A 13,447-nucleotide genomic window follows, 5' to 3' on the forward strand; every position below is an offset into this window, starting at 1 on the left:
GGAAACCTGTCAAATCTTTTTACCTTTTGTCCTTTGGTGTCTGATCAATTCTTCTCATAAATGTAAATGAAACCGTTGTTGAGCATGTCTTCACTGCAGTCGCTGTCTGCAGTGAAGACATGCTCGTTATCTGCCTTCACAGTTCGTTCTCCCTTCATTAAATAACAGTAGACGTCTGTCAGTTTTGGATCGGCACAGATGACGGAGGACATCTGTGCCGTCACAGATGTCCTGCAGGGACATCGATGGTCCCTGCAGACCATCGATGTCTGCAGGGACATCGATGGTCTGAGTGGCTTTGGTTTGGTATTCCCTGGTAAACCTATGCAGAAAAAACACCAGGACCTTGTTATCGGTCAGACAGTGTTTCTTCTGCCAGGCTGACCCGCAGCTTGAACAACGGCGTTTGCACGCCAAATCCAACCAGTATTCAAGCAGTATAGATATACTGGTTGAAAATAACACTGGTGGAAGGGCAATGAGGGCGCCGTCGTTCAGCCGCCTGAGGGAAGTGGCTCCACAGTTAGAGCAGAAGTCGTTGTCGTACAACTCTCTATCTGTGTCGCCGCCAAACGAATCCAGCCAGACCATCACAGACTCCAGCAAACTTTTTGTGTCGTAGTCCTTTCCCACATCCGACGGCAGCTTCTTCTCCCCCAGCTCCATCAGAACTGGGGAAAGGTCTTGCTGACTAAAATGCTTGCCAGGCTGATGGACAGCTGAGAGGAGGAGACTCCCACAGCAGGGGATGGACGATGCCTCCAGAAAAACCCTCTCCTTAGCGAGACACCGCTTGGTGACGCTCAGGTTTAGGATGCTCTGGAACGCAGCGTTCACCCAGCTGTTCTGGAGCTCATTGGAGAACTTGAAGTTCTCCTCTGCTTGTCCTGGTCCTGCAGATGTCGTCCCTACATCTAGCAGATCCGACCCAACGCTATCTTCTGAATTAACGTTAGGGGAACAGGAAACCTCGACATCAACGGAAATCTTTACATTCACAGATGGTTTTTCAGACAAATCAGCACAGGACAAACGTTCCCCGTCCGGGGAACGTTGTAATTCAAAGGACCCTGAGAAAGTGGCCTTCAGAGGACTTTCCTGCATGGATGGGACCAGCGAAACCAAAGCTTTGGCTGCGAGATCAGCCGCAGACAAATCTTCCCCAGCCGGGTTAGATTTTTCTGCGACTGCAGTCTCACACTCGCGCTGTACCATCATCTCTGAACAAACCTCCCCAGCCGGGTCGGTTTGTTCTTCGGAAGTAGATGGAAATCCTTTCCAAAACGGATCGTCCTCTTCATCCTGATCGTATCCTTCATTGGAATCCTTCCCTGGGAAGAAACGATCGCACACTTTTTTCATCCCAGTCGTCACGGCATATCCGATGCCCCAACCAACCGGGAAAATCAGGGGAACAAGCGCCGTCGCAAAACTGAACATTGTTGCTATAAACAAATTTGAAACTCCAAGAAATGTCTAGATCCTGACTGATGCTTAGAGATTCCAGTATTCAAGCATTAGAACTTCTTTGATCTACTGTGATGTACATAATGTCATCTATGACCTCATCAGTGAGCTCACTAGACTTCTGGTGCAACGCCTTGCTTCTGGTCGTTGCTATGGAAATGATCAGATCAGATCTGCATGACTCAAGCTGACATAAATACTTAAATAAAACGTTATACTTTTTATTTATTTAACATGAAGAGATTAATAGATTTGTATATGATTTAATTTTTGCTTTTGTGGTTTTCCATACCTGCTGTGGTATAAATGTTCTGAAGCCTTTGATCCACTATTATTTTTAATTACTATTAATTCATTAGGGTTATTCATGTATTAATCATTGCACAGTGCTAGGAACAGTCTGTGACTTATTATATTTATTTGTATAAATTTTTGCAGATAATTTAATGCTGTGACTATTTTACCAAACATAAACAAAAGCAGAAGAGCGATCCAGACCTGCACTTATACATAATTTTATTGAGGTCCAGAACAGTGGCGCAAAAAGTGGGTATGCAGGGTATGCAACGCATAGGGGCGCAGCACCAGAGGGGGCGTCAAAACCCCGTCTGGAGGGGGCGGCGCGCCGATGATGTTTTCCCATACACTTCAGTGCGCCTTACGCTCCTTCACCTCGCGCACATAACGAGGTAAATGTAGCGAGTTTTACCCTTCACATATCGTCGCCTGGGGGTGGGGGGGTGAACGTCACTCCTTCACCCTGACGTTCCTTCCCTCGGGGGGGGGGGGCGCAGTTATATGTTTTCGCATCCACCTGAATAATGTGTAGTTGCGCCACTGGTCCAGAACCCAGAAGTTCTTGGCTTGTGTCATTCAGGAGCCTTGGAGATAAAAAGGCTTCATGATTGTATTTCAAAGGCAGATTTCAAGAACAACTCGGGCAAAAGTTTGGGTCAGGTGCTATTTGAAGATGTAGACGTGTGTAGGAATCTCCACGATGTCAGTAACACAGAGTAGCATGTCTTAGTAGGTGTGTGTGTGTGTGTGTGTGTGTGTGTGTGTGTGTGTGTGTGTGTGTGTGTGTGTGTGTGTGTGTGTGTGTGTGTGTGTGTGTGTGTGTGTGTGTGTGTGTGTGTGTGCTTGTGTGTGTGCGGGTGGGGGGGACGGCGCCGATCTATGTTTTCGCATCCACCTGAATAATGTGTAGTTGCGCCACTGCATAGGCTACCAATTGCGCACCTGATAACCTCACGATAACCTCGCATCTAATTAACATAAACATACTCTACCTTAAAGCAACACATTAGAGCGCTACCGCAGAAACAATGTTACAAAGTTACAAACTTAATACATACCGGCAATGCAACCATACATGAAAGATTTCAACAGTAATTTACACTAACGGTGTCTATTTCTACCGTTTAATAAAGTTTTGTTTCGAACAACAAAAAAATTACTACGTTGTAGTACCCAAGAACAACATTTATAACTTCAAAACAGAACAATATATATATTTATTTATTTAAAAAAATTTTTTGTCATAGTACCCCCAACAATTCAAAACTACTTTCACCCCTGGTCATAAACCAGACAATGACTAATGCCCTGACTGCAAGTTCTCCTTTTTAAAGGGCTAGTACACCTACTCAAAAATAAATAGGAGACAGATTACTTTAAGCATTTAAAATAATTCCCCTTTAGTGATTTCAGACAGGTAGATTGGATGGATACAAAATGTATTTTTTCAATTGTGATTTAAACAATCTATATAAACAAACCTATATTAAACTTATATTAAATTGAAATGGATTTCCTAATTAGTTCTGCCACCCTTGTAATCTGAGTAAATCTGAGTAACTTAAATCTGATGTTCTCTGCACTCATTTATAGATTATTTATAGTTGCATGTGCAAGCTTGTTATTTTATTTATTTGCGTTGCTTGCATATTTATTTTTATTCATATGTAAAAATTTATATATTTATATAAAAAATTTTATTGCTTGTGGTTATATTTGTACTCTTAATATTTAACAATTTGGATGGAGCAGTTTATCGACTGATAAACAATTTCCTCTTGGGGATAAATAAAGTCAATTTTATTTTATTTTATTTTATTTTATTTTATTTTATTTTATTTTACTTTACTTTACTTTACTTTACTTTACTTTACTTTACTTTACTTTTAATCAAATGTTATTTTATTTTATTTTATTCATGGCAATAACAACATCAAATGTTGGTGATGACTGATATTGAGTCTTTTACTGTGGATACACTTTGACCCACTTTTTGCTGCAGAATTGTTTCATTTCAGCCACATTGAAATTAAATGAAATTACTTTTGGACTAGATTTAAGGCTGGACTTTGACTAGGCCTCTCCAAACATATATTTATTTTTTTCTTTCCAACAAAGATGGACTTACTGCTGTTCTTTGGATCGTTGTTCTTCTGCCTAATCCTAGTGTTTCAGCTTGAGGTCACAAACTGATGTCAGGATATTCTCCATCAGGACTTTCTGGTCGATGGCAGCGTTCATGGTTCTGTAAGATGATGTTCTTTTTCGTTTTATGCCAGATGTAACAGGACTTGCATCCTCCAAAAAGTTAAACTTTTATCTTGTCAAGCCTCAAAACATAGATACCATCATCAAGATGTGTATATTTTTTGACCTAGGTGATCTTTTTGGTCAAACCCCCCTTGAATCCCAAAGCTTTAGAAATGTGCTTAGGGCCTCTCCAGACAGATTGACGTCAATTATTTTGTGTTTGACACAAAATAATTGTAGTAAATAAACTTCAACCTGAAACAGTTTTCCATTTACGTTCAAGAACTTTAATACATTCCTTTCAGCTCATGTCACTATGATCCTGTGCTCCATGATGGAGAGATAAGATACCCAAACCCCAATGAAATACATCAATTCAGAAAGAAGCTAGCCCATCAGTGAGTTGAGGATTTGGGTCAGGAAAGAACTAAAGATCTTAGTGTTTTGATTTTGGACAGAACAATAAATCTTTTCCACAGTGACACAGGTCATCACTTTTCATTTCAGTCCTATCGCCCTTCTGACCAGTAGAGACCCTATGGACAGCACTTGACAGGTTAAGTAAGCTACGTCTTAGTCTCTGTCTTTCATTGTACCAAAGTAGGTAATGAAGGGTCAAGGGTCAGTTTCAGGTTAGTGAAATGTCATCTATTTTTTTTAAAGGTGTTGTTGGCGCTAGTGGCCTTAATTTGAAAGTAGTTCAACCAGAAAGAGGGTAATGAGAGAGGGGGAAGACATGCGGCAAATGTCACGAGGCTGGGAATTGAACCTGTGACCACCACTATGACGACTAACGGCTCAATACATCGATTGTGCGTTGCCCCAGCGCCACCACAGCACCCCCGAAACTTTGACTCTGCCACAGCCTCCACAGTGAGCATTCAACCTCAGTTAACTTGGATTTGGACGGGGCGGTAATACAAAGTGTTGCTGAATTTGCACAAGACCAAAACCCATTAAAAATCTACCAATGGGTTAAAATAAAGTAGCATAACCTAATCTAGACGTGATTCTGCTGTTTAAAAACGTCGGTTTCAAAATACTGAAGGTGTGATATACTTCATCTTTACAGATACAGCTTCCAGGAAAAATACAAAGACAAATGCTGAGTAAAGTGTCACGGCAGATCCTTATCTCTGCAACTCATCTGTGGTCAGTGACTTTAGTGACGTTGTGAAACTGAGCAGCAGCGGTTTAACTTTTTCTCCCCTGTGAAATGGATTTTTTTAACCATTAAGAATTTTTTGCAGACAATTTTAGAGACTGGAAAACTTGCCACCTCAAAAAAAAAACATTTCAGTTCCCCATTGAACAGGATTTATAAGCGTGGCAGATCTCAGACACAGTCATAGCAAAACGAGAAGCAACAGAACATCATTACCTCCATCATCTTCCAGCATCATGAAGACTCTCTGCCTGTCCGTAGGAATGCTGCTGCTCATCGCCTGCTGCTGCGACGCCATTCGTGAGTGCTCTCTGTTTGTTCTTCAATTTGAAAACATCTCATATATAGCTTCTTGCTGACTTGTTTTGATTTCCTCACAGCTCAGGCAGTGCAGTACAACACAGATCCTGTAACCTGTTGTGACCAATTCAGCAACAAGGAAGTGCCAGCAAAAAGGATTGCAGACATAACAAAGACTGACAGCTCCTGCATGAGACGAGGATTCATGTGAGTTTATTTTTTATTTTTTCAATAAGATTAAGAAACTGGACTTCAGGTGGAAAGAGGATAAAAACTGATTTCTTTTTTGATTTTTCAATTTGCAGAGTAGAGACTGTAAAGGGACGATTAATCTGCTTCAGACTGTCCACTACGTGGGTTGAGAAGGCTTACAACCGAATGGTCAACTCTGAAGGCAGCGGCCAGAAACAATGAAGATCCTGAACTGTATTTATGTGCAATACATTATGGAAATGCCTGTTGCTTTTGGAATGAATGAGCTTTAATTTGTTTTGTATTTAAATAAACTTCAACAAGTGAATGCTCAGACATTTTTCACCTCATACAATAAAGGACTGAAATATATATTTTGTCATGTTACAATGTGTGTTTCAACCTGAGTTTGACTGTTACAATCACAAGCAGCCATGATGCATTAAGTTATAATATAAGGTCCTTTACAAAGGTCCCATTTAAATTTATCATTGTCGTCTAAACGTATCTAAATTTAATTGAATAATATTCTATCTATCTATCTATCTATCTATCTATCTATCTATCTATCTATCTATCTATCTATCTATCTATCTATCTATCTATCTATCTATCTATCTATCTATCTGTCTGTCTGTCTGTCTGTCTGTCTGTCTGTCTGTCTGTCTGTCTGTCTGTCTGTCTGTCTGTCTGTCTGTCTGTCTGTCTGTCTGTCTGTCTGTCTGTCTGTCTGTCTGTCTGTCTGTCTATCTATCTATCTATCTATCTATCTATCTATCTATCTATCTATCTATCTATCTATCTATCTATCTATCTTAGGTATTGATTGATTTAACTGTAGCTTGGCTGCAGGGCTGAAAGTCCCTTTGAACAACGAGCTGTGACTTCGCTGCACGGACATAAGTGTGAAAGCTGCAATCTAAATATATTGCGGTGGCAGTCTTATCTCTGATCTCATCTCGCAGCAGATATGAGATCAAAGTTTCCCTCATCTCTGTTTGCAAACAGATTTGCATAAACAGAGGAACTGAATCATGGTGCGTTTCCACACAGAACTTTTCAGTTTATATTTTAAATCCAGCAGCCATTTGAAACGGTGAACTCTGACTTTAATTTTAAAAATAACATTGTGTTCTGCCCATAGCTTTCTTAGAATTACATGCAGATCCACTTTAATATGTAAATCTTTACAGTCATACACAGGGGTGAAAGTAGTTTTAAATTCTTGGGGGTACTATGACAAAAAAAAAAAAAAATATATATATATATATATATATATATATATATATATATATATATATATATATATATATATATATATATATATATATATATATATATATATATATTTGTGTGCTTTGGAGTTTCTGTGCTGATGAATTTTTTTGTGAAGCAATAAAAGCTGGTTAGCTCTTGAATTGCTACAAAATAAAGCTGTATTTCCTCCCTCAGCCCACTGGCTGCAATGTTGACACCTTGAGATGCCATGAGACCTAAATCCTGAACATCATGGCATGGAGAGCATCCCAGTTTTCCATGTCTGGCATATAACCATTCATTTAGTTTTTAAACTGGTTCTATTGATCCTGTGTCCAGAGGGACAATCAGTAGCCCAGCATCATGACCTGTTTGTTCTGAAGATTCTGCAGCTTCTACTTCTCTTCCTAACATGGCGCCTCCTCACCCTGACTCTCATACTGATAGGAGGAACCACAGAGCTCTGTTAGGTTAAAACTCATCTTCTGAAGTTGGGATATTTTTCCTCCAACAGGTACCAGAGGAATCACCTCAAACCAGATGTTGGACTGGATTTTATTTCACTGTCATTTTTGAATGTTAGAACCTCATTTTCATCAATGGAGCTATAAAGGTTGAAAAAGGTTATCATTTTGGAGAAAGCCTCGTCAACATCAATATTTCCACTAAATAAGAGGCAAAAAACAAAATTGTTTGATAAAGGAAAAACCTCTCAGGCTCTGAGCCAGACAGCACCAAATTATTTTTTTATATTAGATAATTAATTTAATATCACATAATTATCGCGGTAGAAGCCATTTGTTTGCTAAATACTTAATAAAACATATTTACCGTGTTAGATGTTTGTTGTAAATGACGTATATTCACAAAGAACGAGGTAATTAGTCCAAGTTTGTCATTAATTGAACATTCAGAAACAACAGCGGCTGTGATGAGTCACAGCAAAGATAAACAAAGGTAAAGCAACCTGAACAGGTGATCAACTCAAAACCACTCGCACCTTTTTACACGCTCTCCCTCTCTGTCATTTAAGCACACCTGTTGCCATGGCAACCTCCTGCGCTGCACAAGCCGACCCGAGATTACGTTAAAAATATAACATTCAGTTTGCAGGCTTGATATTTATTTTGCGATCATTAATAAGCCTCTCATGAACACAGCGGTGGTTGATTAGTTAATTTCAAACTTCTGCTCTGCTCGTTATTTTGGTAATGGAACCGAAACGCACAGAATTGCGCAACACCTTGTTGAAACAATAATCACTGAGATTGTTCGTTGGGTCATTAATTTTAACATGTTTTGTTGATTTTTTTGTTGTTGTTGTTCTTTCATAAAGTTACGAACGTTTTAAGCGAGTCAGGGGAGGACGTGCTGGTCTCAGCGAACTGGAGGCGTTCAGCTTGTCATCTAATGCCGAGATCGACTCAAAACCTTCCGCGATCGACATATCGCACCGCTGATCTAGCAAAGCATAAAGAGTTCAGAAACAATATGAAATGGGAAAAAGTTATTTATTAACTGATTAAGTCGTGGTTTTAGATTGTTCTTGAAAAACTAATCAGTCACGGTTGATTAGTGGGCACACTCAGGCTGAACAGTGAACTCATAGATTCTTTACAGCAGACAGCCGCTCCCCTCTCTTGCAGGTACTGCGTACCCCACTAAATCTTTTAGGGGTACTCAGTATCCTGCCGTACCCCTTTACTTTCACTCCCTGGTCATAAACCAGACAATGACTAATGCCCTGACTAAGTTCTCATTTTAAAAGGGCTAGTACACCTACTCATAAAAAATAGGAGACAGATTACTTTAAGCATTTAAAATAATTCCTTTGTAGTTATTTCAGACAGGTAGATTGGGTAGATACAAAATGTAATTTTTCAATTGTGACAAGCTATCTAAACAAGCCTATATTAAACTTATATTAAAATGAAATTGGTTTCCTAATTAGTTCTGCCACCCTGGATAACACTGAGTAACTTGAATCTGATGTTCTCTGCACTCATTTATAGATTATTTAGTTGTATGTGCAAGCTTGTCATTTTATTTATTTGTTTATGTATTTATTTTTATTCATATATATATAAGTTCTTATACCTACACATTTATATATCTGCAAAATACATTTTATTGCTTGTGGTTATATTTGTATTATTAATATTTAACAATTTGGATGGAGCAGTTTGTCAACTGATAGACAATTTCCCCTTGGGGATCAATAAATTTAATTTAATTTAATTTAATTTAATTTAATTTAATTTAATTTAATTTAATTTAATTTAATTTAATTTAATTTAATTTAATTTAATTTAATTTAATTCATGGCAATGACAACTGCCATCAAATGTTTGTGTTAACTGATATTGAGTCTTATACTGTGGAACCACTTTTTGTTGCAGAATTGATTCATTTATTGTTTCCTTTCCAACAAAGATGGAGTTACTGCTGTTCATGAGATCATTGAATATGATCTCATGAACATTTTCAATGTTCTGGAACACTAGGATTAGTGTTTAGCTGGAACACTAATCCTAGTGTTTCAGTTTGAGGTCACAACCGATGTCAGGATATTCTCCATCAGGACTTTCTGGTAGATGTCAGCATTCATGGTTCTGTTGGATGATGTTCTTTTTCGTTTTATGCCAGATGTAACAGGACTTGCATCCTTCAAAATATTAGCCTTTTATCTTGTCAATCTATCATCATCAAGATACATATTTTTTGACCTAAGTGATCTTTTTGGTCAAACCCCTCTTGAATCCCAAAGCTTTAGAAATGTGCTTAGGGCCTCTCCAGACAGATTGACGTCAATTATTTTGTGTTTGACACAAAATAATTATAGTAAATAACCTTCAACCTGAAACAGTTTTATATACAATCCTTACAGCTGATGTCATATGATCCTAGTTGGATCATGGTGACATCCTGGGCTCCATGATGGAGAGATAACATACTCAAACCCCAATGAAATACATCAATTCCAAAAAGCAGCTAGCCCATTAGTGAGCTGAGGATTTGGATCAGGAAAGAACTAAAGATCTCAGTGTTTTAATTTTGGACAGAACAGTAAATCATTTCCACAGTGACACAGGTCATCACTTTTCATTTCAGTCCTATCGCCCTTCTGACCAGAAGAGGCCCTACGGACAGCACTTGATAGATTAAGTGAGTTATGTGTTAATCTCTGTCTTTCATTGTACCAAAGTAGGTAATGAAGGGCCAAGGAGCAGTTTCAGGTTAGAGAAATATCATATATTTTTTAAAGGTTTTATTGGTTCTAGTGGCCTTTATTTGAAAGTAGCTTGAAAGAGGGGGAAGACATGAAGCAAATGTCACTGGGCTGGGAATCAATCCTGCAACCACTCCTATGACGACTAAGGCCTCAGTATGTGGGTTGTGCTTTGCCCCGGCACCACCACAGCACCCCCGGAACTTTTACTCTGCCACAGCCTCCACAGTGATGATCCAGTACACTTGGTTTTGGACGGGAAGGTGATACAAAGTGTTGAGAACAAAGTATTGCTGAATTTGCCCAAGCATGGACTGAAACCCATTAAAAATCTACCAATGGGTGCAAATGAAGTAGCCTAACCTAATCTAGACGTGGTTCTACTCTGTATAAAAACGTCGGTTTCATAATGCAGAAGGTGTGATATACGTCACCTCTACAGATACAGACAAATGCAGAGTGAAGTGTTGCAGAAGATCCTTATCTCTGCAACTCATCTGTGGTCAGTGACTTTAGTGACGTTGTGAAACTGAGCAGCAGCGGTTTAACTTTTTCTCCCCTGTGAAATGGATTTTTTTTTACCATTAAGAATTGTTTGCAGACAATTTTAGCTTGGAAAAATTGCCACCTCAAAAAAAAAAAAAAAAAAATGTTGGTTCCCCCTTCAACATGATTTATAAGCGTGGCAGATCTCAGTCACAATCATAGCAAAACGAGAAGCAACAGAACATCATTACCTCCATCATCTTCCAGCATCATGAAGACTCTCTGCCTGTCCGTAGGAATGCTGCTGCTCATCACCTGCTGCTGTGGCGCCATGCGTGAGTGCTTTCTGTTTGTTCTTCAATTTGAACACATCTGAAATATATTTTCATGCTGACTTGTTTTGATTTCCTCACAGCTCAGGCAGTGCAGTACAACACAGGTCCTGTAACCTGTTGTGACCAATTCAGCAACAACAGAGTACCAGCAAAAAGGATTGCGGACATAACAAAGACCCACAGCTCCTGCATGAGACAAGGATTCATGTGAGTTTATTTTTTATTTTTTCAACAAGACTTAGAAACTGGACTTCAGGTGGAGGGAGGATAAAAACTGATTTCTTTTTTGTTTTTATAATCTGCAGAGTAGAGACTGTAAAGGGACGTTTAATCTGCTTCAGACTGTCCACTACGTGGGTTGAGGAGGCTTACAACCGAATGGTCAACTCTGAAGGCATCGGCCAGAAACAATGAAGATCCTGAACTGTATTTATGTGCAATACATTATGGAAATGAATGTTGCTTTTGGAATGAATAAGTTTTAATTTGTTTTGTATGTAAATAAACTTCAACAAGTGAATGCTCAGACATTTTTCACCTGGTATTGTCTTTTGTATATTTTACTGATGTTAAACTTTACAGTCAGTGTTTGAGTTTCTGACAACTAAAACATGTGTTGGGAGGTAAATCTGGAACCATTAAACATATGAAGAGCAGGACTGGAAGAGCTGAGGGGAAATGACAAATTGAATACAAATGAAAAACTGGGCTCAGAAACTGAAAATCAAGGAAACCATAAAATTATGACAGCAAAGTCAACAAAATCCAAAAGGCCAAACTATGTCAACATTTATACAACAAGGGACTGCAAAATATATATTTTGTCAACTTACAATGTGTGTCTCAGCCTGAGTTTGACTGTTAAAAATCACAAACAGCCAGTATGCATTAAGTTATCATATAAGGTCTGGAAAAATTTAAGAGACCACTTAAAATGATCAGTTTCTCTGATTTTACTTTTTATAGGTGTATGTTTGAGTAAAATGAACATTGTTCATTTATACTATGAGCTACTGACAGCATGTGTTCAAAATTCCAAGCAAAAATGTAGCATTTATTGGCAGAAAATGAGAAATGATCAGAATCGCAAAAGGGATGCAATGATTTCAGAGCTCAAATAATGCACAACCCCCCCCAACCCCCCCAAAAAAACAAAAAACAAGTTCATATTAATTTAGAAACAACACAAATGTTTTAACTCAGGAAGACTTCAGAAATCAATATTTTGGTGGAATAAATAGGAGTTAGAGTAAACATTTTGTTCGGATCCAGGTGTTTGTGGTTTGAGTGAATATAAATCTTCAGATATTTATTTGTCAATGAGGAAATGATTTAACTGATTAAATCTAAAACTGGGAACATAGAAATCTGTGTTTATCAACCATTAAGGTATCAGTAGGACTTCTCCTCACAAGCGGGTTTGATGGCAGAGATGGAAAACCAAAAAATGAACAATGTCAATTAAATCTTTTATTGTAAATCTGATGAAAGTTTTCAGAAATTTTGCAATATTTCTCACCTGTTGAGAAGGATTTGTAGATTTATATTTCCACTTTGCTGTTAAGCTACAGTCAAACGTATATTCTGGATTTCACATCTGATGGGAGGAGGGGGAGTTACACACTGGACATGTGGAAATAGTTTTGTCTGAACTGAGTTCTTTGATTATTTTTATTGTTTTAAATTGGTGTAGAAAAATACAAATCTCTTTCTTTTAAAGCTGTTTTGTAAATTTATAACTAGCTATACATTTCTGCTTACATAAATGACCTCCAATACCTTTTCTCCATTTTGTCTCTTATATTTAAGAAAATGCCTCTTCATGCTGTTTCTTTACTGTGGATTTGTGGTGAATGTCTTAAAAGTCTTGTTCGTGTCACAAAGTAACAGAATCACAATAAAGTCAATAAAAACGTCAAAAATATTTGTAGGATTATCATTTGGAAGCCACTTCAGAGGTAACATTGCACTTCCAAATTGTCCTTTTTAGAAAGTTCCTAAAGATTAAACTCTTACACAGTAAAAAAGATACAACTGTGGTTAGACAAACATACGTCTCAAACTGAAAGAGTGTTTGCAGGCAGATCAAGAGTTATAACAAGATCTAGAACGTTGTTGTGAGTAGGTTGTGTCATATGCTGAGTAAAAGACAAACATCTGAAGAGGACAAAGAATCAGGCTGATTGTCAAGAAAAAATCCAAACAAGCCAAAGCAACAATTGCAGGAGAACCTTGTATGAACAAAGTATTTTATGGAACTAAATATTTTAGAGCATCACAACAGAAATCCAACAGGGAGATCTGACTCAGTCTTGTTGAGGACCCTGATTCATTGAGTAAGGACAATTTTAATGAAGAGAAAACAGCATAAACAGCAGCATGAACAGCACAGCAGCTGACATGGAGTAACTAAAGCCAGGAGTATTTAAACAGGGGAGTCTGATTTGTGGATGGTATGCAGGGGAGCAA

The 13,447-nt window shown here is 38.2% G+C and overlaps 2 protein-coding genes across 2 annotated transcripts; both read left to right on the forward strand.

The window, feature by feature from the left end:
- Window positions 1–5,361: 5,361 nt before the first annotated feature.
- On the forward strand, window positions 5,362–6,764 carry LOC145551863 (C-C motif chemokine 4-like). The gene is made up of 3 exons (XM_081607538.1): window positions 5,362–5,479; window positions 5,560–5,686; window positions 5,785–6,764. Exons 1-3 carry the CDS (start codon window positions 5,416–5,418, stop codon window positions 5,891–5,893), a joined length of 300 nt encoding a protein of 99 aa, XP_081463664.1. The 5' UTR covers window positions 5,362–5,415; the 3' UTR covers window positions 5,894–6,764.
- A 3,389-nt stretch (window positions 6,765–10,153) lies between these two features.
- Window positions 10,154–11,508, forward strand: LOC103466290 (C-C motif chemokine 4-like). Its single transcript, XM_081607955.1, has 3 exons — window positions 10,154–10,978; window positions 11,059–11,185; window positions 11,284–11,508. Exons 1-3 carry the CDS (start codon window positions 10,915–10,917, stop codon window positions 11,390–11,392), a joined length of 300 nt encoding a protein of 99 aa, XP_081464081.1. The 5' UTR covers window positions 10,154–10,914; the 3' UTR covers window positions 11,393–11,508.
- The last annotated feature ends 1,939 nt before the right edge of the window (window positions 11,509–13,447 follow it).

This window comes from Poecilia reticulata, chromosome 6 (genome assembly GCF_904066995.2).
Source record: "Poecilia reticulata chromosome 6, P_reticulata-male-v2, whole genome shotgun sequence".
Lineage (NCBI taxonomy): Eukaryota > Metazoa > Chordata > Actinopteri > Cyprinodontiformes > Poeciliidae > Poecilia > Poecilia reticulata.